The 23,511-nt window shown below is 41.7% G+C and overlaps 2 protein-coding genes across 5 annotated transcripts in view; one reads left to right on the top strand and one right to left on the bottom strand.

The window, feature by feature from the left end:
• The window catches only part of UBE2K (ubiquitin conjugating enzyme E2 K), a 44,164-nt gene extending 37,724 nt beyond the window's left edge, over positions 1 to 6,440 (top strand). For both annotated transcript variants that reach the window (XM_063157401.1, XM_063157402.1), the window contains exon 7: positions 177 to 6,440. In XM_063157401.1, the coding sequence (XP_063013471.1) occupies positions 177 to 251 (75 nt within the window). In that variant the 3' untranslated portion in view covers positions 252 to 6,440. The remainder of the gene's footprint in view (positions 1 to 176) is intronic.
• A 6,741-nt stretch (positions 6,441 to 13,181) lies between these two features.
• PDS5A (PDS5 cohesin associated factor A) overlaps positions 13,182 to 23,511 on the bottom strand; it is a 75,339-nt gene continuing 65,009 nt past the window's right edge. Inside the window, exons 30-33 of one of the 3 annotated variants that reach the window (XM_063157398.1) lie at positions 20,015 to 20,154; positions 18,889 to 18,994; positions 16,119 to 16,471; positions 13,182 to 14,385 (exon numbers count right to left, since the gene is read on the bottom strand). In XM_063157398.1, the coding sequence (XP_063013468.1) occupies positions 14,382 to 14,385; positions 16,119 to 16,471; positions 18,889 to 18,994; positions 20,015 to 20,154 (603 nt within the window). In that variant the 3' untranslated portion in view covers positions 13,182 to 14,381. Of the gene's footprint in view, positions 14,386 to 14,411; positions 15,092 to 16,118; positions 16,472 to 18,888; positions 18,995 to 20,014; positions 20,155 to 23,511 lie in introns of those variants that run through there. The other 2 variants (XM_063157399.1, XM_063157400.1) reach the window with 2 other exon arrangements.

The raw sequence follows: 23,511 nt of genomic DNA, 5'->3' as shown, positions 1-23,511 counted from the left end.
AATAACTCTTGTGAGCTCCCTCTGCCTTTTTGAGACAATTTTTCTATCAATTATTAGTTGGGATTTAAGAAATCGTAAACTAATGTGTTTTGATTTTCTGTGAACTTTTCATTTCACTTCCTGGAGCTGCAGGTTCACCCACTGAAAATATTATTGCTCTTGTTTTCTCATTGCAGAATGCAGTAATAGTGGCCTTGTCTTCAAAATCATGGGATGTAGAGACTGCAACAGAATTACTCCTGAGTAACTGAGCCATATAGAGAGAGCTGCTTCTGTAGTCCAGCTTGCCCCTTCTGGAGGAGCATCACCATCTGTTATTCCTAGGATTCTATATAGATTCTCTTTCAAAACTGGCACTCTTGCCTGATGATGCTATCTAGGCACTATTGGAGACTGAAAAAAAAGCGCTCTGTAAATAAAGCTAATTAAACGTCTGTGTAAATTTAAAAAGGGGAAATACTTTAATTTTTTTTCTTACTAAATATTGTAAAAATTCTTTGAGCTCAGCTAAGATGATGGGGGAAAACAATGCCTACTTTAGTGTTTAGCAGTGTGACAAAGACTAGCAGGAACTTGCTTCAGGATTTTGATTTAGTAATTCAGAAAGCAACATTTTGAGTGTTAGTCATCAAAATTGTTGGTGCCACTCATCACAGTTATCTTACTGTTTTTAACATGGATCCTATGTGCCTGTGGATTGACCTATATTTGCATGCTTGTACTTAATAGACATATTAGGTAGGGTTGCTGAAGAGAGCACCATTGAAATACTCAATTGCTTTTGTAACTTTTCCTGCCAGACTTTCAAGACTTACCCAAAGTTCCAAATGGTGACCTATTCAGAACCATTTTCTTTCTAGCTTATTAATTGGGAAACCTGATTCTCCTCTCCCTTACATCATACTGTTGATTATGTTTCATCATATGTGGCTATTATGTGTGCCATTGCAGTAGTCTAGGCTCCCCTTTAAAAATATATATTTTGAATTATCAGTAGTGATTTTCATCCATCATACTTTCTACACAATCATGTAAGGAGTATGCCTCAATACAGCACAAAAAGATGGAGCTGGTTTAATTTCCTTTTTTTTTGTCTTAAATAGCGCTAAAGTGTTCTTCAGTACACTCTGGATAACATGATTTCACAGGGTTTGAAGGAGGACACAGCTGATTCTCCAGTGTACTGAGAATGGGAAAAAAATTTTTTTGAGTACTTGATATGATGCAATCAGCTGTTTTTTGCAGCAGTTTTCTAGCTTTATTTTGGGCTTCAGTTTAAGGATTGCTTACCAGGTACTTTAAAATTCATCCTTGCTTGCATTTTTCTCTGGTTAACACATGGAGGCTGTGTTGGTGTTTTTACTGTACATACTTCAAATGCACATAGAAGTAGTGTGTTCTCAATTTAGCTTTTTTTTTTGATTGATATTTCTGATAAATGAGAACTGAAATCTTACCTTGGCTTGTACATACAGTCAGTCTTTTTATTTGTATTAAAATGACATTTCATCCTGAGTGCAAAAGCTTGAAAATTATTAGTCTTGCAACTTCAAACACTAGTACATCTATTTAAAGAGAGCTGTAATGTCTTTGTGAATATGATGCTAACTTTTGAGAGTGTATCTGACAAGGAAGTTCAGAGAAATCCTGAGACTAGAAAGTGGGGATTGTGGATAATGGAGTACTGTATCAGTCATCTTTTCTATGACTCTTTTGTTTTGTTCTGGTTTGGTTTGGTTTTTTTTCTCCTAGGCTGTGGATTAATGGGGTGGGGAAATCTATGCCTGCTTGGGGTTTTTCTAGAGCTGTGAAGTACAAATTGAAATGGTTTTGCACTTCATGGTCTCTTTATAACTCATACTAGATGAAATCAGGAACATTATGGTATCTGTTAAATACCTGGAGCATAGTAGTAGGGGAACAGAACCAGACAACAGAGCTGGCAAGACCTGGCTAGTTCTGGGGTGTTCCATGTACTGCTCTGTCTGATGTGTCCAAACTTAGAACAGGGCACAGACAGTAAATACTTTGAACTCATATCAGTGCAATACTAAATGCATTTGCTTAGTCTTTATACTTACTGCTTTTTAAGGTGTAGTCAGTGATCAGTTTTCTTGGGTTTTCTTGAGTTAGTGTAAATCATTTGCAATGATGCCAAAGGAAGTGAGTTGTTTTGACTTTCCTTATATTTATTTATTTTTTTAACAAGAAGCTGCTACTGTTCAGCTGGTTTGCTAAGTGAAAACCAGGGACGGTAGGAAACTGGCAAAATGCTACTTGTGTTAATCTCAAGTTACTGTCTTTTCTGTTATACAGGCTAAGAACTTCTTGATTACATCAACACCTTTTTTTTACCCTGGTGGTAAATATGAATTGCTGACTACTTTCCCTTGTTCTTCGCTGCTATTTATCAAAAGAAAGAACTTGGAAATCACTGTCGGGGACATAAAACTTCTCAGTACTGGGCTTCTGAACGTGTCTTTCCATAGAGCAGTCTCCTAAGAACAGCAGGCTTCTCCAACAGTATGTAAAGTGATAAAGGAAGCCAGGGAATGGGGAGAGGGGGAAAAGAGGTTCTTAGGTGAGCACAGTCACCTCTGAAAGAATGCTCGGTTAAGTTTTACTTCTCTCATGAAGTTACCTCATTTTCTTCTCTACTGCAAAACACTTGTCTCCCCCTTCCCCCTCATATATAAATGTTGGATTCTGGATTTTGCCCTACATCTATGTGCTCAGTAGCTTAATGCTAGCTTGGGTGCTGGCAGGAAGCTACTCAAGAGGTGAGCTGGGAAAGAAACATGACCCAGCATTAAGGAGACACTTTTGGTCTGAAGTCCCTCTGAATTTTGACATGTTACTCCTTTATAAGGAATGCTTTTGTATTCTTGGTAATTATCAGAGTTGAATATAGGGATAATGTTGTACAAGGTTAGTTTAACTGCAGCTGGGGCTGAGCCCTAGGAATTGTGCTGTTAGTGTTCAGCTTGTCATTGTGAGCCATTGTACATGACATGGCAGTTCTGTTGTGTGTCACTGAACATCGCTATATTCAGGGCCCTGTGCATTCACAGACGGGGAGTTGCTGTGCAGCCCACTCCAGCCGTGGACTCGGGCTGCACATTGACCACTCCTTGCAACAAGAACATGAAACATGGCTACAGTGGCTAAGTACAAAATCATGCTTTGTCTTCCTCTGTTGTGCCAGAAGATGGCTTGAAACAGTCATTTTGAAGTCCAAATGGCCCCATTTTTCTAAACAAGGTCTTAGTAATAACACAGATTACCAGAGCATTCATTGGATTTCACTGCTGAACATTTTAACATGCATCCAGCAGAGTGGTTTATCCTATCTTACCCAATTCCTCCAAGAGCAAAGTACAGCTTTGTTCAGAGGTAGAGAAATGCCCTTTCCTGTTGCCAAAAGCCTCCATTTTCCCATGAGTACCAAAATCCCTGACTGTATTCCACCTCCTTGCCAAATTCACAGCTTCCTCCCATTCCTTCTGTGAACAAACTGTGTTCTCAGTGTGGCAAATTGGTGCATTTTGGAGACAAAAAAACCGTAGGAACATATCCTGGAAAGATGCATCATTTAGTGCATTCTGCATACTCCAAACTTTTTTTTACTATTTTGTTGAAAGCTTGCAACAGAGTACATGGGGCCTTGACTATAATTGGTTCGGTAGTATTTATGACCAATTAGGTACTACTGGTGTATGAATATGTCTTAGTTTTTTTCTAATTATCACTGTATTCAACTGTTTTCCATGTAAATTAGTATTGGAACACTGACATAAGGAATATAAAAACTTTTTTTGTTGTTGTCTGAAAGGAGGAATTAAATAGCCAGAAAGAATCTTACCTTGTAACACCAAATCTGCATTTGATGGTGTGGGTAACAGAGACGTTTAAACTATGCAAATTTAAGCCTAACAGCTGTGACTCAGACTAGGCACTTCAGAGCTTATGTCATTTGGGAAGGGAGAAGGGGAGTGGGGGGAAATCAAAACACAGATTCAAGTGAGTTCTTGTTTACTGCATTGGTCATGCACTGTGTTGGGAAGTTCTATTTTTAGTGCAGGGGAAGTCCACTGTGCATGTCCCTTGTTCCCTTCTGAAACACCAAAAGCTGGCTTAGACTTGGAGGCTTGCCTGCAGTGGGAAACGTTAAGTTATTTAGCAAATAAATTGGTTTTACTTAAATGCTGATGAGAAGAGGCAATGAGAAGATGAGGTGTCCTCCCCTGCTCTGTTTTGTTGATGGAGCTGATGAGTGGGGACACTGATTTGTGACCAGGTGCTTAGTTTTGTATGGTTTTGATGAGCAGCTGGCTCAACAAGAGATAGCAAAAGTGCATTTCCTCAGCATCTGTTGCATCATGGAACTGAAGAATGAAAGTCAAGATGCTTGAAAGTCAAGCCTCTTCTGGGAAGACAAAATAGGTATTTTCAGTGTTACCATCCTTGTTTTCCAGGCACAGCTTTCTCCTAGGGCTAGGCAAAGGGGCAATCACTTCTTTCTTGCTAGTTTTCTTATCTGTTCCAAACCAATCTGTGAATGATGTAGGCAGCTCTTCCTGCTTGTGGTGTTTGTGTCATCAGCTGATTGATCATCAGACTCACAAGACCAACTGTCCTCAACGCGTTTGGCTTCTGCCTTGGTTATTCCAGCTGCAGTGCTCTGTTGGCAGCAACCTGACTTTGGATTTGTTCTCACTGGACAAACCCTTGTGAATCATTTGCCCTGTACTGTGCTGTGATGTTGGAGCTGTGCTGTTTCCTGCTTTGTAGGCATCAAACTGGCTCTGGGATCGCTCGTGGTGCTGAGCCCTTCAAGGATAATGGAAGTTCAGAGGAAAGGTCCTGTGACAATGCTGTGCTTGTGTGGTGTGTGAGACTGCTGCTGCTCTGGTGCAGTGTCTGAAGAAGGCTGCCATCATAGGAATGCTGATGTCAACTGCTGAAGAGCCCTGCTTTTCATTACCTTTTCCATCCTCTATTCTGACTTTTCTAGTAAATAAATATTTACCTATAAGTACTGCAGGAGGTTGGTTCCTGAGCACCAGACTTCCTGTGGAGGTGGAACAGGGGTGGGGAGGCTGGAATGCGGCATCAGTGTTTTTTTGTCTTGAAAATAAAAGCTACACAAACACTTTTGTAAACAAATGATTTTTTAAATAAACACACATTTTAAAAGATGTTGATTTTTCACTGGGAATGCTTAACAATAAATGCATGTCTCCCTGAAAACAGTTTTCATTTTATTTCTGGCAATTCAGATTGTTCTAAGATTACAGGGTCTACTCCTCCATGTCAGTAACAAGAGAGAAAAGAATGATCATTTTCATGGTGCACATTAAAAATTTTTGAAGAAGAAAATTGTGTAAATAGAAGCTGTGTAATGGAAGCGTGTGTTATTTCAACCAGGACTGCCTCGTGATGGCCTGATCATCCTGCACCACCTCTTGTCTCCTTTCAAAGGCTGCATCTGAAGAAACAAAGCCAGTAACACAGAGGAAAAGTTCTCTCTGGATTTCCCTGCACCGCTGACATTCATGTCATCTTTGTACATTTTAAACTGTGTACCTCAAACTGCAGTTGGTTCATGCACAGGGAGGTGACAGCCTGGTGGCCAATGGCACTGCCCTGCTGCTCAGCTCTAGAAGAATCTAGGAGGGATGATGACTATGGATTTACTACCAGTACAACTTCACTTTTTTGGCATTTGTCAACGTTTGTTAAATTGAGTAAAGCAATTTAAAGCAGTGGCTGCACTGCTGAAGCAACAAGCAGAGGTTGCTGTGGAGCTGGCTGTAATACTGTGCTTCAGATCTGCACCCCAGCTTCAGGTGTGTGTCTGTCCCCGGGCAAGGTTTGCAGGTTCCTGGGCAGGCTCTGCCAGCTGGGATGGTGCTGCACTGGTTTATGGTGTAAGATGTTGTTTGGGTTTTCTGTTTAATTTCACTGTCATCAGGAGCTGTGTCGTATTGTGGTACCTCATTCTTTAAGAGGGGTGAGGGAGAGGGAGCACTCCCCAGTCCCTCTCTCCTGCAGGTCTTAGCCTGACATCAATTCAGAGTAAAAAAAAAAAAAGTACAATTTCCCCAGTTTGTGTAGTTAGACACTGACATGAGTAACTGAGAGCTGCTTTATACTGAAATATTTGTGAAGTTGTCCAACAGCCTTGTCATTTCTTCCAGCACCCCAAAACTGGAAGCGAGTTCACAGCTGAAATGGACTGATGGTGCTTGCTAGCTTGACTTGTCCTGTACTTAGTTTTCTGTTTCAGTGGCTGTAATACTGACACATTTGGCTCTCAGACGGGTAACTGATACCTCCAATACAGCAAATCCAGGATTTTAAATTGTTTTTAAGGTCAAGTCTGGATCTGGAGCACCCGTGTCTGATACAATGTCAAATAAATTACATTGCTTCACTTAGTGGCTGCTTTGTGTTGAAATACATTAGGTGGGTTATGACAGCCTGGTATAACATAAAGGGCAATAAGCTGGGCTGGTGAGGAAAATATGGGGGGCAGGGGGAGATGGGAGAGAATCTGTTTTGTGATGATGATACCTGAGCCACCAGAGCCCTTTAGCACCCCAAGTCCTCCATGTACAGCTGCCCTTGCTTGAAATGGTGTGGGGCACAGGCTTGTGGCCCTTGGACCTGCAGTGGGTGGGGAGAGGGACAGTGCCATGGTGTCTTCCCTTTGTCTTCCCCAAAAGCTCTTCTCACAATAGGCAATTTAAAAACATCATGATGGCGAAGTTAAAGCTCCTGCTGACCCTGAGAGGTTTGGGAAGTTCCCTGCAGCTGAGCCACATTACTGTATCAGGGCAAAGCTGCCTGTCCCCATTTTTATACTTCTGCCTCCTGCCCAGGTGCAGAGGTGGGGAGGAGGGTGCCTTTCTTGGAGGAACATTTTGCTGGTTATAGCCTCCTAAAATAGGAGCCAGTTATGCACCAAGACAGATTTTGGTTCAAAAGCAGAACTGACTGGTGCCATTTCACACTGCAATCAGTCATAACAGAGTGGGCACAGAAATCCTGTCATTGCCACAGCTTTAAATTTCCATCAACACAGGGCAGGAGAACAAACACCAGACACAAGGTGGGTTCCAGGAAGTGGTGGCCATCACATCTTCACCTTGCTGCAAGAAACTGCTGGGTGTGAAGTGGTTTATCTGTGTAGAAAGTGGCTTAAACGATCCAAAGCTGGCAGTGCAAATAGAATGAAAACATCTGATTTTCTTTTTTTGCTGGTAAAGAGGCAAGAAACAAATCCTGTGTATGAACATCCTCGTGGAATGGGAGCTTGCTCACTCTTTGCTTGGCATGTGCGTTGCCCACTACAGCTTATTCCACGTTCCAGTCCTTTAATGGTCTGAACCACATAAAAAATACTGGGATAAAATGTCTCCAGGCCATGCTTATCAGGAGAGAGAACTACTTGGAAGAAAACATGTATGAACAAAGTAGTTACCAAAAGTTCACTGGGTCAGACAGTGCTGAGGTAGAGGGGAAAAAACAAAGCGCAAACCAACCCCAAACATTTCTTAAAAAACAATAAGGGAAAGTAATTCTTTGTAATGTCTGTGTGCCATTCTTTTCACCTGTGAATGGTTCTCATCTATGAGGAATTCAGGAAAGGGAGGTGCAGAGTCCTGAACCTGGGGAGGAAAAACCCCAGCACCAGTACAAGCTGGGACAATTGTAGAGCAGCTTGGCAAGAAAAGACCTGGGGGGGTTTGGGATCTGGACCGAGCTGAACATGAGCCACCAACCGGTGCTGGTGGCAAGGGCAGCAAACTGGGCAGGATCCTGGGCTGCAGGAGGCAGTGTCAGCAGCAGGCTGAGGGAGATGATCCTGCCTCTCTGCACGGCCCCAGCCAGCAGCAATGCCAGGCCCTGCTCTGCGGGGATGGGCTGGAGGGAGCCAGCTGTCCACACAAGAGACTCTGTACTCAGGGGTACAGAGGGTCTGGGTCTGTTAGATGGGGCTGAAAAATAAGCAAAGAGACACAAAAGGGGCCAGATCCTGCAAGTGTGAAATGACAACGCCCTATTAATAGCAAAAAGGTTAAAAGTCCCACCATCAACCCAGAAGAAGAAACAACCTGTTTTGGTTTAAAGGTGTGTTTTTGGAAAGAAAGCAGCTCAGTGATGCAGAATCAAATGACACTCTGCTTTCATCTTGGCCAACTGCTCGGGGCAGCTTCCAAACCCACCCTCATGAACGAATGTGTGCAAGGGAAATGCTTAGAGCAGGAACCCTGCTCTGCTCCCCTGGCAATGAGCACCCTGGCAGGTGCTGCAGCTCCCGTGTGGCAGCAGGAAGGGGCTTGGACACAGCAGGGTAAGTGGTCTTCTGGAGGAGAAACTCATTAGCATTTTCAAGGCTGAAGAGTGACCAAATGAAAAATAGACTTGAGCTCTGAGGAAGTTGGCAAATCTGTGGTAGTAAATTTAACAGAAGGCTCCTATGCCTCTGATTGTAGCTCTGGGGATAGAGGTGCCCTCAAAAATGGCCAAACAGCCCCACATACCATGGTTCCATGGGAAAATGGTGTGCTGGTCAGACACAGCATGTTGGAGGAAGTGTGTGAGGAGATGGAGCGAGGCAGTGGGGAAGAAGTGGTGCCACAGCACTGGCAGGGCCCATCTCCCTCTCCACAGGCACAGAAAAAGCTCCAGAGAGCAGGAGCCTAGAGCCAACCTGGGGGGTGATGAGTCAAGGAGTGGATGCAGTGATGGGTGTCTTGCTGTGACCAGTCACCTACAAGGAATGTGATCTCAGGTTGGTATTAATTGGTTGGGAAAAAGTTTGGCCTGGAAATAGGAAAATTTTCCAATTTCCATTCATTTCTCCAGAGATTTACCTCTGGCTCTGTTTCCTATTTGGCATTTACACACATTGATACACTCTGAAGGATGATCTCACCAGGAAGGTATCTGTAGCAGAGATACCACCACATCTACCTCAAACACACCAGGACTGCTGTGAATGCCACTATGATCTTCTATGTGCAGTCTGTGAGGGTTTGGGCTTTCCTACAGGTGTGGAAACTACTATTAAAAATACACTCAGAAATATAAAAAAAAATTCTGTATGGGTCACCTGTCATGTCTTGTAGTATGACAGGAGACTGATGGTTCAGACCTCTGCCATCAGCATAAACCCAGGTTGTTTCTGGTTTGGGGACAGAAACTAGGACACGCTGTGACTCCCCACTTCCTTGAAAGCCACTAGACCCAACACCAAAGAAACAGCCATGATCACCTTCCATCTCATCCTTCAAGAGCTTTGGTGCCTCAGTCAACACATCAATTCCTGCTTCCAGGGCAATGAGAGAATTAAATTCCTGAACAAAGAAGCAGAACATGTATTTCTTGTTCTGGAGCATGCCCAGCTTGCAGCATTACGAATACACATCTGAACTCTTGAGGCTGGCAGGGCTACAGGAGATGCTCAGTCTTCCAGAGTTATTTGGTCAGGTTTTTTGCCTGAGCTGGCACATTGCTGAGACTACACAGCTGCCAACATGATCTAAGTGAGTTACAAATTGGCTTGGATAACCTCTGTGCTTCCACTGAAAAGTAGGTGTCTCCTCATGGCTGTCCCTCCTCACCAACCAACACAAGACTCAACTGCACCATCCACTTGTGCTGCCCATGGGGGTCTTGGTTTTGCTGGCCATGGGTAGAGCTGCACAGTTGGTGATGAGTCCCCAGGTTCAAAGCTGAATGACTCCTAAGTCACTTCTTGCCAAAGCTGCAGGGGTCACCATGAGACTGACTTCCTCCTGCTGGCCCAGCCCCTGCAGGCAGAGTCCTGGTTAAAGTGTCAGGACCTTTCCCAGGCAGAGAGAAGATGCTCTGCTGCAAGTCAGAAAGGTCCTTCCAAGAGATGAATGGGAGGATTTGCTCCAAGGGTAGGACTGCCCTTTGCCTGGGCTCTGAGGAGCACACTCACACACCCTCCAGCATGTGTGGTGCTGAGAGCTGGGCTGCAGAGCTGCTCCCAGCAGGGTCCGTGTGTCTGTGGCTTTCTCAGTGAGGGAGCAGGAGCTCTGAACTGCAACAAGCCCTTGGCTGGGCTCCACTCATCTCTTTACAAGCAGGTGCACGTGCCAAAAACTTGCTCATCTCCTTTCAGACTGCAAAAAATAGGGCTGGGAAGCTCCCCCAAGTCAGAGATGTTCCCATTCTGAATCTAAAGTACATTAGGGAGTGTGATTTGTGAAAGTAGTCATCCTGTGGGTCACACACTGACTTGGTGCTAAGGAATCTCTGATGGAGTACTGGGTCATTCACCTGCTTTGGTCTCCCATTTAGAAATTAAAGGACATCCTGACTCAGGCTGTGCAGCTAGGAAGGGACAGGCTGTCAGCAAGCACTTCTAAGTTCTGCTTCTGAGGATGTTCTGTCTTGCTTTCCATCTTTGAGGAACTGAGGCAAATCAATCCACAGAATGTGTGGATTAAGAACTCTTCAGGAATGGAAGCTACTGTTGGTCTTTGAAGTTTAACAGTACTTTATAGTATTGTTTGAGCTTCCTTCTGGCCATCTGAATACCCAGGGTACTCATCATCAGCATGATGATTCCCTCCTGTCAGAAATTCAAGCAGGGGAAGCCCTCAAGGGACACAAACTGCTGCTGTACAGGACTCTGCTCTCCCTGCTTTTGAACACCTTGCTGCTCCCTGTGCAAATCTGTTCTGTGCCAAGATACAGTGCCCTGGGCTGAGCCCAGCCACTCTGTGACTAATGCTTGGTTATCAGCTCAGTGCACCTGCAGCCAGGCTGGCAAGCAGACTGCACAGCCCAGCCTCCTTAGTTTGGGCTATTTCCCTGAGCACCAATTTGAGATTTGATTTTCAGGCACAAACATAACTGCTGCTAAAGACAATAACCAAACACACAGGCAAGAGAACTAGGATCCACATGGATGATTTCTTAAGAAGCAATTTTCCTGTGTATTGCAAATGTTTGGTGATCCCAAATCTTTCTTATCTTTAGAGGAAACAGTTCAGCTGTTACAGCCCCATCAGCTAACTTGACATTCAAGAGCCAGTCTGATGCTGAACTTGGTCCAACATTGTGAGCTAAGTATCTACCAGCTGGAAGCACATTTTAGACAATTTTTGTTATTTATCAGTTATAAAACTTACAGGATTCATCAGCATGTGCAGAAAAGGTTTGTAGTGCATGCTGTTTCTCCTGTTTAAGATTGCTCTAGACAACATTATTTTTTAATCCACAACAAATATTCAGTTTTGTTGAGTGGTAGGGGTTTAATTTAGTACATTACAAAGCATGTCCTCAGAACAGCTTTCCTGTCTTACTGTGACTAAAGCTATGCATCAGAAGACAGAAAAAACCAGAAATAAATATGTATCTGCTAAGAAACACAGCCAAACTTTTCTGAAGATGGGAACTTAAAAGATGACAAGAACTTACCTCTAACTATGTAACTGAATGTGAAACCTCAGCACCTTTAAACCCTGCAGTGGTAAAAAGCCATAAAGAATGGGTTTTATCAGGCTTCCTATTAATTGCACATTAACAAGTGAAGAAGTCTGAGCATCAGTTTCCTTATTATAATGGGAAAATCCCCACTCTTATGTACTGTATGTATGTAGTATTTATGTAGTATTTGAAAACTGATGGATGGTCAAGCCACACACATACACCCCACACCACCCCCCTTTCCTTTGAAATACGTTGCCTTCAATTCCAGTTAACAGCTCTTCATTTTAAGGGCTCAGCAGCACTGGCAATGCATCAATTACATATCTGTGTGAGAGTGGTGCTGTGCTCCCTGCCCTGGCTCTCCAGGCTGCCCCTGTGCTGTCAGTGCCCCCCAAGGCTGGGGCTGCCCCGAGGGCTTTGCAGAGGGAATGGGGCAGGCAGGGGCACTCTGGGCACAGCCCTGGCTGGGGCAAGCTGTGCAAAGAGCCACTGGGGCCACCCACCCCTCTGGTAGTTCTTGTAAGCTGCACTCTGGCTCAGCCTATTATACCTAGCATAATTAGCTACGTGAATGTACCAACTGACTACTAATAATCAGCACATGAAAATAACTCAAATGTCCACACTAAAAAAACAAAAAAAAACCAAAAAAAAACCCAAAAAACAAACAGAAAAAAAAAACTCAATAGAATTCCATCTGGAGAAAGACAACTAAAAACCATGCTCTGACTATGGAGTGAAACTCCAGAAACCTCTTCTAACCTATATCATTCTATGATGACTCATTGAGTAATGTGACAATTGTAACTAATTAAAAACTGACCAAAGAAGATAAAAAGGAAAAAACCCAATAATTATCCACTTCATAAAAAACAAAGCTTTTGGAAATAAATCTGAACCATTTGCAAGATTTGTCAAGTCCAGATTTCAGATTGTTAAAAGCACACCATTAAGTACCAGAACTCATTTCTAAGAAAAAGCAAGTTGTTTTTTTCTGGTAGCACCAGAAAACTTTGAACTGAAACATTTTAAAATTAGTTTAAACTACAACACTCGAACTTTCATGAAACTGAAGCATTTGACCAGAGCACTAAAAAGAAACTGCATTACAATCAGTAAATCCACCTTGTGAAATTATTGCAGTTTTAGAAATCAAACTCCTGACAGATGTATAATTAAGCGATTCTATAATCTCTCTGTCAAAAGCATTCCAAATCCTTCAGGTCAAAGCACTGCAGGTTGCTTTAGAAGAGGAGCTGCTTTATGCACAAAGCCTCATTTTTGTTACAGAAGAAAAGTAACTCGAGCTGTGCACACTTGCTCAGAGAGACCTCAGTCATGCTGAAGAGCACACAGCTGCACCCTGCCCATTCCAGGGGCACAAGCAATCCCCAACTAATGCCACCAGTACCCAGCTCTTCTATGTAAATCAAGGGATTTCCAAACAATTTGCAGAAGAGAAATGGGGAACTGAGGCAGTGGGAAGCAAAGCAGATTCCTCTCTGTCACTCTGCCCACCAACCCAACCCCTTCACAAGACAAAGCACTGTAACTTCACCTCAAAAATGCAACTGTTTAACTACACCACTGTCTGCATTACAGCTCCTTCGCTCTGCACAGCACTTCTGGCAATGTCCAAGCCCATGTACAGACACAGCAATTAAGTTTTCTGTGAAAGAAAAAAAAATTAGAAAAAGACTGCCATGTGACACCTAGAAGCGTTTATTTTATGCAACAAACTTAAATATGATCATGTGTACATAAAAGTGTACACTGTATCTATGCTGAACAATGCCAGGAAACATAATATTGATGCAACAATCTTCTAAAATAAACATTAAAAAATGAGCCTGGACAGGAAGACAAAATGCAAAACAGACTTACTTCCAATCAGCACAATGCTTAAAATTGAGAGCAATCCTAAACATTTCCAACTTTCCTTACAAAGCTGCCAAAGTCCAACTATTTTTAAAAACTGATTTTTTTTTTTCTTTACATCAATAATAAAAATCTGGTGACAAACATTATAAAATCAAATGCTGGACTGTCTTTACTCCTTTAAAATTTAGAATATTCCAACAGAACCGCAGGAGTAAAAACACTTAAAAGTGATATATGTTTTTATAAAACAAACATCAATATGTACATTTATTGCAAATTATATTAAACTAAAATGGAGGGGAAATTAAAAAATGAAATGTCTACTTGCGAATTAATAACAATTTTAAGTGATTACTTTCCCACTCTGATAGAAATCAGAAAGCAACATTTATAAAATTGCCACCACATGACTTTTCATAGCAGGGAACTGAAATCTGTACATCTTATTTTTGCAGAAAAGTAGGCAGGCAGAAAGAATTATACATAAAACAGTCTCCAAAAGTAAAGCAAAAAAACTTTTTGTGATTTTTTGTTTTTCCTCTAGTCTTGTTTAAAATCCACTCAGTAGACTTCTACCTTTTCTGTGAAACATGGGAATACCTGGCTCTAGGATCATGAATTTTCAATGTCAGTGTAAGGACCTTCTCTGACTTCCTTTAAAAAAAAATGCAGCATGAAAGTTAATGGTGTAAATACACTTTTAAACTCCAGAATGCAGGAACTGGAACCAACTGTTAAGCAATTTGCTTAATTATTGACTTTTCATAAAAAAAGTCTCTGGGGAAATAAGTACAGATGCTTTTAGCCTCTTTCTCAAGAGTTTCTGCTTTACATTTCCATTGAGAAGGATTAATTTCATGTGAAAGGGAAGCATAGTTTTCCTTCTGGTTTCAGAGCTGAAAGCTGTGTGTTTTGAAGTAATTTCAGTTCCTGTACAGGAAATTTCTGAATCCTAGTTTTTGCAGAAGCTTGGAGCATGCCTTTATTTGGCCTTCATTTCCTCCCTTTTCGAGCAAGTTTTCTTTTTACCTTTATGAGGGGAGAAAAGAAAATGAGTTAATTGTGAGGACATGGAAATCACAAGTGATTCTGTCTCAAAATCCTATCAAACATTGTTTAGATTTTAGCTTTTACACTTCTCATACTGTGATTCTTCCAACTCCATCTTGTATCTTCTTAACAATTACATAATTATTGAATACAACTGAACTTCCTCATTGTACAGCACAACTTCCTGATAAACTTGAATTGTGCATTTTGTAATTCCATACCAAGTAATGTTTTTTTCAGCATAAATATAAACAGTTATCCACTGCTTTCATTGGAATAAGAGATTAAGAACAGCAACTTGATCTAATTAACTACAATTACCAAGGTTTATAAAAATAGCCCATTTTACTTCAGAAAAGGCACTACTTCAAATGTTTTCCCAGTATTTACAGTAACTTGTACAAGTCTACTTAAAAGCAAAAAACCTATTAGACAGAGCATTTTTTACACACAAATTTCTTTGAATTCTCACTGTATAAACTACAATAAAGAAATAAAAAGAGAGAATTGTCCTATATAAGATGCCTGCTACACCTTAAGGAAGCCTCCCTCTGCTATCTCTGTATCCTCAGTATCTTCCTGGCTGCTCCCACAGGCCTTAAAAAGATCCATTGCATTTTGAGAGTATTCTGAACTTGAGTCTATCTCCAACAGTGAATCTCCATCACTTCCAAGCACCTGGCTTCTGAAAAACGTTAACAATGTTTTGGTATTTTGTCCAAGAAACACTGAGATATCACACATTTTAAAGATGTTACCTGATACAGTAGCTTATTAAAGGCTATGGATAGTGCAATTTGTTCTGAAGACTTGAAGGAATTTGACATATTAAACAAACATTGCAAGGCACTACACAAATATTACACTCTTGACAGACCATTTAACTGCTGTGTAAAGCTTACTCTTAGAAGAAAAGGTGTTTTGTTCAAAGTTCTCTGCAAGATCTTCAACTTACAAATGTCTAGAAAGAAACGATTCCAATGTTTCTTTCTTCCTTTAGATCACTTTTGTGATTTCTTAGAGCACACTGGTTGGCAGACCTTTGGACACTTGCATTAATTATGTACCAGGTCCAGCAAAACAAACTTCTCATGTTAATGCTTATTATGAATTGCTTGTATTGCAAACCAAGTCATGCTTCAACACTAAAGTAGCCCAATTATCATCCAAAAGCTGTTTTGTGGTTTACAAAGTTCCAAATGTAATTTTCAGTTACTTAAAATAGACATTACAGTACTGCTAACATTAAAACAAGCACAGACCCAAACTACCAGAAAATAGCTACAGCTGGCATTACAAATTTCCCTGTGCATTAAAGACAGTCAGCTTCCAAGGCTTTGCTATCATTGAAGGGAGGCACAGCAGAGTAGTCAAATGCCAGAGTGCCTGGCATTAATGAATGCACTAAACACCATCAACTCTTGGTTCCTTTAGACAGCAATTCTAGCAAGGGGATCCAGGATGCATTAAAATAGCATTTGGTGAAAACAGGTTAAGTTTATCCTGTTCTGACCAAACAAATTAATTTCTCCAATTCCAGCTGCCCAGGTACTTTGAAAAATAGAACTCAATGCAACATATGGTTGCAACATCTGCTGTGGTTTAGTTGTGCCCTAAACTATGCTAGGTCTGTTGTAATTGTAAACTCAGGGTCTGACTTGAGACAGGAAAGGACCACCCCCCACCCCATGTATTTAATTATGTATTTTTACCTCTGTAGATCAATTTGTCTCTGTGCTGCTGCTGGCTTTTTTGCTGTGTCTTGCTGTTTTGGTGCTTTGGCATTACCTGCCTCTAAACTCCCTGGGCCCTCCTGGTTGGCTGCTGCCCTCTTCCTTCCCCTGACAGGTGCTTTGTTTGTTTCCTCGTTTTTTGCAGTGGTGCCCTGAGGTTCTGGTTTGGTTGGTCGCCCTCTTCTGGTTTTTGCTGCAAGCGATGGGCCTGTTTCTTCTACACTTTTTTCTTCTGTTTTTTGATGAATATTCTCAGTTCCAGATGCTGTTGCTGTTCGCTTTTTCCCACGTTCAGTGCTATTTCCTTGTGTTGTCTGATCAGAATTCATCTCCTAGAAAATAAAAATCATGAATGTGAAGAAAAAAAGATTCCCAAAGGCAAACCCAAACTGTTACCTCCTTCCATCAGAAACATGAGCTTTTAAAACCATATTATTATGAAAACAGATCACATGGTCTTAGATTTTGGACCTTATCCTTGCAAAACCATTTTCTACATATTGTGTAATGTTACTAACTGCAGCTAATCTATCTTTTAGTGGTGTGAGAGAGATTACAGTAAGAATAATTATCTTTATGAGCTCCTTCCATGATCATTTTTCTGGACAAGTTCCTTTTACTGTCTCTTTGTCAAATGACAAGAGAAAACTGAGGAGCAAAGAATTATTTCAATACAGCAGTAATTACTGTTTACTTCCATACATGCAAATTTTGAGACCAACATTCAGTAAAAGTGCAGTTTACTGAAGACCTAAGTGCCAGTAAAGAAAAACCCAAGAAATAAAGAAGTAAGATCACACCAAAAATTCAACTTGCTGTGTTTGTTAATTCTTCATCATGTCTGAATGGGTATGGCCTACATGAGTGTTTTCTCAACACACTGAACAGGGTAATGAAGTGATTGAATACCATGCAGAGGTGTCTGTATACATGGAACAGAAAGGGTGAGCAATGTGCTTCTCTACAGAGAGCAGTATTCATATGGAAACAAAGAGGAAGCAACTGGATGCTAAGCCTTCATTTGAACACTGACTTCCAAAGCAGCTGGGAGAAGGGGTGGAGAAAAGGATACCGAAGAAGTATGGCTGGGATGATTCAGCAATTTCCAACAAACCAACACCACTATTCTAAGTGCTGGATCTGAACCAAGGACTGTTTTTGTTAAATATTCTGCTATTGTTTCTTATGTGTTCAATGAGTCAGGCAATCTCTGTAACCTTCACTACTGTTCCAGCAGCTTCATAGTAGCCACTTACAGTTGCTATTCATATGAACTTTAAAGATTCTCTGAAATTCCAACTTCAAGAACCTAGAAAGCATTTTTGAAATTTTTGAAATTTACTTGATATGTGCTTTGCCTAACTCTTCTATGTGATGATACAAATCCAAAACACCTGCTTATTACTCTGATTTCATCTAATAGAAAGAGATAAAGCAGATATATAACTTCTTAAAAAGCCTAAATCATCTATGTATCCCTACATTATTACAAAAATCTACTTTAAATCACAGAATCATCTAGGTTGGAAGTGATCTTTGAAAATCATCCTGTCAAACCTGCTGACAGTGGGGCCTCACTGGCTATCCAGGGCTTTGACAAGTCAAGCCACGAACACTGATAATCCATCACTTTTCTGGACAGTCTGTTCCAGTGTTTCAATTTCTCCAGTGTTTTGGGCGTTTTTTGTATTTTCTTTTCCTCCTTGTATCCAGACAGAATTTCCCCTGAAGCAACTTCTTCCAGCAGACTTTTATCCTTCCAGCAAGCAGCCTTGAGAATACTTCCTTCCATCCATCTTTTCCATAAATACCTTGTAGATGTTGAAAGACTGACTGATCCTCTCCAAGGCTTCTCTTCTCTAAGCTGAACAAACTCAACACTTCAAACCTTTCTTCACACAACAACTTTTCCATGCCTTAAACATCGTGGTGCCCCCTGCAGGGCTCCCTCCAGTTTTTGAGTATCTGCACCAAACTGGGGGGGCAGCCCAGTATTCCAGGTATGGCCTAATGAATGCCAAATGGGGTGGAATAACCACATCCCTCTATTGCTGACTACCCAGGACACAGCTTGCTGTCCTCACTGCAGCCAAGGCACACAGCCAGCTCATGCTCTGTTGGTTATCCACTGAGGATGGTCCCCAGGTCCTTCCCAGCCAACCTGCACTCCAGCCAGGCAGATCCCAGCATGCTGTACAGCTGCTTGAGTTTCATCTGTCCCAGGTGCAGGACTCAACTGTGTTAAAATTCATGCTATTGTATAAGTTAAAAAATCTTTATGATTTACACATGGTGTTCTCTCTTTAATGAAAGAGAGAACCATACAATATATTTTTAATAGATTAAGATTTTAGCTGTGACAAAATTTTGAAGGTAGATGTCAATTTCATGCTGTAGGACCACTTGACATTTTCTTGGCAGTAATTTCAGTTAAAGCTACTACAGGTGTGAATTTTCACTCTGAATCCCAGGCTCGCTGTTACTTATATTGGAAAATGCAGAATAAATGTGGGAATATTTTGGAATTTTAGAAAAGAAGAATGAAGTCCATTCAAATGAGTGCTATAAATTACTCTGGATAAAATAAATAGCCGTTCTGAAGACATGGGGTCCTCTGTCAGGCTGGGAAACTGACACAACTACATGAAATGAAACTGGATGTTACCACTCCTCAGAGAACTGGTGCACTGAAAAAAACCCCAATGTCACACTTATTACAGACATCAGTCCATAAAATTCCTGGACATACCTTGTTTTTCACAGGTTCTGTCTTTGCTGGTGTGACTGAAATAATCCTCACAGGATTTTCATCATTTTCACTGACTCCGGTTTCTGATATATCTGAACTTTGTTCCCTGGGAACATCATGGAAGACATAATAAACCAAAAATATACAGAAAAGAAGAAAAATGTTTGGAATTATTAGGGGTAAAGAAAAGGGGGTGGGGGGAAGGGGAATCAACACAATAGGCTAAATCAGTTTAAAAACAATTGAATTTGCCCAAGTCCACACACGTATTTTCTTTCCCAGAACTGGGAAAGGTCTGAAAGGAATTGGCTGGTCATTGAGCCAAATCCCTTACCACAGACACACCACTGTATAATGACTTCTGCAAACTTAAGACCAGAGCTCTAAAACAGGCTGTGTTATTTTCCCAGATAGAAAGAGCCAATAGAGGAAAATATAGTGAAGAATAATAAACACCAATAATGCCCCAGTTTCACAGAAAACAAAAGAATAAAAAAGAAAAAAGTAAGATTATTGCAACTTATATCATGCACACTTTACAGAATGAATTCTGAATGCAGTTATACTTCCCTTTCGCCTTATGAAATGTAGCAACAAGACTTACTTAACTTTCTCTGCTTTCTTTAATGCTTTATTTTAGTCAGGTAATCAATTCCAAACCAGATTAAATAGTACTAAAATCTCAAAGTGCAAACTGTTTCTCCAGATTTACAACAAATTTTCAAACTTCACATCCATATAAAAATAATGCTTGCTAGAAGAAACACTGAGTATTGCCATCATTTGTTGCATCTTTCCACCGAGACCCTGGCCTGCTTCAACAAGCTCTTTTAATCATCCTTAATCTCACACAGATCAGAATATTCTATCTATATGAAAAAGGTTTCTTGTTTCCAATCAGGATTACTCGTAATTTATACATCAAAACATCATAACACAAACTGAACCACAAAGCAAGAATGGAGATTTTATCTACTGAGAACTACATTTTCTAAAACTGGACAAAATAAGGACACTCTTCCAACATGTAAGCACACACAACAGATCATCTCCTGTCCTAAAACTTGCAAGCACAGTGGAGACTATTAAGTAAAGAGGTGATGAAAGAAATGCTGGACTCCCATACCTTGATCTGTTTCCTGCAGAAGAGCTCAGCTCAGAGTTTACACTGCTTCCAGTCTCTGATCCTGTAGTCCTAATATATGGTCTCCTTCCAGTTGCAGATAATGGTTTGTTTACTGTGCCTAATACACCGGTTGGTTTTGGCTAGAAAAAAATGTTTAAATATTAAAAATCCAAACTTCAGATACATATTTAATTTTACAAATATTTGCTTGAGTATTTAAAAATACTTTTCCTGGGATAACAGTCTTGATCACAATGCCATCAGTTTAGAGCTACTAACCTTATCTTTACTTTAAAAACATTGTTTATCCTTTTACTTCTTGTGATTTAAAAGCATTTCATCAACTGCTCTTCTCTCTCCCTTGCTTTGAAGACACAGCAGCTGGAGAAGTCTCAACAAAAGGCCAAATTTTGGGCAATACTAGAGTTGAGAGCCTCTGGGTAAGGATGAATGGGAAAGCAAACAAAGCTGATATTGTTGTGGGAGTCTGCTACTGACCACCCAGCCAGGACACTACCAGCAATGATCAGCCTACAAGGAATTAATTACAGGATCCTTCTGGATCAACTGCCCTTGGCCTTATGGACAACCTTGGCCCTGGATATGGGGGACAGCAGACTTTGGGTGCTGTAAGACTTTTGGGTGCTCTGGAAATCTGCTGTTGAAGGTACTGCCATCTATGAATGCTTGTCCCTTTTTAGGAACATCTTTTAAAGCATAGGAGCAGGCAACTACAAAGTGTAAGATGTCAAGCAAGTGAGGCAGAAATTTAGCCTGGCTGAGCTAGCTGAGAAGGGATCTCCTTCTGGAAGTACACAATATTTGGAAGCAATGACAGACAACATGGCAGGATTACCATGAAATGCTGCTCACCACTGCAGGGAGACAATTCCTGTGGCCAAAGCTTGATTAGGGTTCAAGTTGGCCAGCACCATAAAGGTCACAAAAAGGGCTTTTTAAGATATGTCAAAAGCAAAAGGAGGATCAGAGATAACACTGGGCCATTACTTGATGAAGCTGGTCATGTCACAAACAGGAGGTGACAAAGCAGAAACATTTAACCCCATATTTGCCTGTCTTCAACACCAATGATGGGGCCTGGGACCCCAGAGCTCTGTGTTACAACACTGTGTCTGGAGGGGATGATAAACAACCTCAGCTCCCTCAGCTGCTCCTTGTAAGACTTGTGCTCCACACACTTCACTCATTTTGTTTTCCTTCTTTGGACATGCTGTAAACTCAGCCACTCAGCAAGTGGAGTAAATAAATTATTATATTAATAATATCTTTAAGTAAATACTGTGCAGAATTAGCACTAGGATGATGCAGCCACTGAACATGTGTCCAGTAACAAGCCTTTTCTACAGAGATTGTTGCTTTTTTGCTAGTCAGTGTTTTCCATCATCTGTAAGATCCTTCTTCCACCTGCTCCATCATAACTTCCACCCATGGGAATTATATTTTCTTCTCAGGAATACCTTAATTTATTACCTTGGCCTCTAAGGAAATGTAAAATCACATGAAGAATGTGACATGCCAGTTATGAAAACCTCCTTAACTGGTCTCCGGGGACAAAATATAAAACTTCCTGTTGCCTACTCAGCCTGAGCACATGGGTCAAGTCATCAGCCACAGCAAGATCTAAAACATTGTAACTGTATCACAGAACTCCAAAGAGACAGTGTTCACTTCTAAATCATATTTATATCATTATATGCAGAAAAGTAATATAACAATATAACACAAATGTATAAATATAATACTTCAGTTAAAACTCATGCTGGCCACTGCAATGGAAGATAACAAAAATTTGACAAATACATTAACAACAGCAGGGCCAAGGAAAACCTCAATGCTTTACTGGATATGGAGGGAAACATTGTAACCAAGGATAAAGAAAAGGCTGAGGGATTTAATGCCTTCTTTGTCTCTTTAACAGAAAGGTGAGTTATTCTCAGGCTACCCAGCCCCTGAACTGGTAGTCAGGGACAGGGAGCAGAATAGATGAATAGATCCCCTGCAATCCAGAAGGAATTAGTGGCCTGCTGAGCCATTCTGACACTCACAAGTCTATGAGGCTGGATGGGATCCCCTGAGGGTGCTGAGGGAGCTGTTGGAAGAGTTCACCAAGCACCTCCATCATTTTTGATCAGTCCTGGTTAACTGAAGAGGACCCAGATGACTGGAGGTTGGCCACTGTGATGCCAGTCTACAAGAAGGCCAGAGGGAGGATGTGGGAGATCTACAGGGCTGCCAGCCTGATCTTGGTGGTCAGTAAAGTTATGGATGATCTGCTGGTTATCTTGAGTGCAATCACAGGGTGTGTACAGGGCATCAGGCCTAGCCACCACAGATTTAGGAAAGACAGGTCCTGCTTGAGCAACTTGATCTCCTTTTATGATCAAATGACCTACCTAGTGGATGAGGAAAGGCTGTGGATGTAATCTACCTGGACTTCACTGCAGCCTTTAATGCTGTGTCCCACAACACACTCTTGGAGCTGGCACTCCTCACTGGGTTAAGAACTGGCTGGGTGGTCAGGCCCGAGGGCTGGTGAAGGTGCTCCATGCAGCAGTGCCCGCTCACTGCTGGCATTCCTGAGGGAGCAGTGCCAGGGCCAGTCCTGTCCAGTACCTCTACTGATCATCTGCACTAAGGGATTGAGTGTCCCCTCAGTCAGCTCACAGATGACACCCAATTAGTGGCACTACTGTCTGCTGGAGGGCTAAAGGCTCTGCAGAAGGACCTGCACAGGCTGGATCCATGGGCCAAGGCCAACACTATGAAGTTCAACAAGGCCCCTGCCAGGACCTGCACTGGGGTCACAACAAGCCCAGGCAGTGCTGCAGGCTGGGGCAGAGTGGCTGGAATGTGGCCCAGTGGAAAAGGAGCTGGGAGTGCTGGCTGAGAGCTGCTGAACATGAGCCAGTGTGTGCCCAGGTGGCCAAGGAGACAATGGCATCCTGGCCTGTGTCAGCAACAGTGTGGCCAGCAGGACCAGGGCAGTGACTGTCCCTCTCTAGTCAGCACTGGCAATGCCACATCTTGAATCCTGTTCCCAATTCAAGGTCTCTCACTGCAAGGACACTGAGGTGCTGGAGCGAGTCCAGAGAAGTGCAATGCAGCTGGTGAAGGGTCTGGAACGAAAGTCTTATGAAGAGCAGCTGAGGGAGCTGGGGGTGTTTAAAATTCTTTACAACTGGCTGTAGCCAGGTGGGGAGTGGCCTCTTCTCCCCGGCAGCTAAAGACAGGAAAGAGGCAAAAAGCTGTGCCAGGGGAGGTTGAACATCAGGAAAAATTTCTTCACTGGAAAGACTGTCAGGCATTGGAATAGACTGGCCAAGGATGTGGTGGAGTCACCATCACTGGGAGTATTCAAGAAATACTCAATATGGCATTTAGTGCCGTGGTTAGTTGATATGGTGGTGTTTGGTCAGTGGCTGGAATCAGTGATTTTAGATTACTTTTCCAACCTTAATAATTCTGTGATATCTCCT

The sequence above is a fragment of the Melospiza melodia genome, chromosome 5, assembly GCF_035770615.1.
Source record: "Melospiza melodia melodia isolate bMelMel2 chromosome 5, bMelMel2.pri, whole genome shotgun sequence".
NCBI lineage: Eukaryota > Metazoa > Chordata > Aves > Passeriformes > Passerellidae > Melospiza > Melospiza melodia.
Note: the sequence above shows the minus strand (reverse complement) of the source record. Positions and strands in the feature narration are given on the sequence as shown.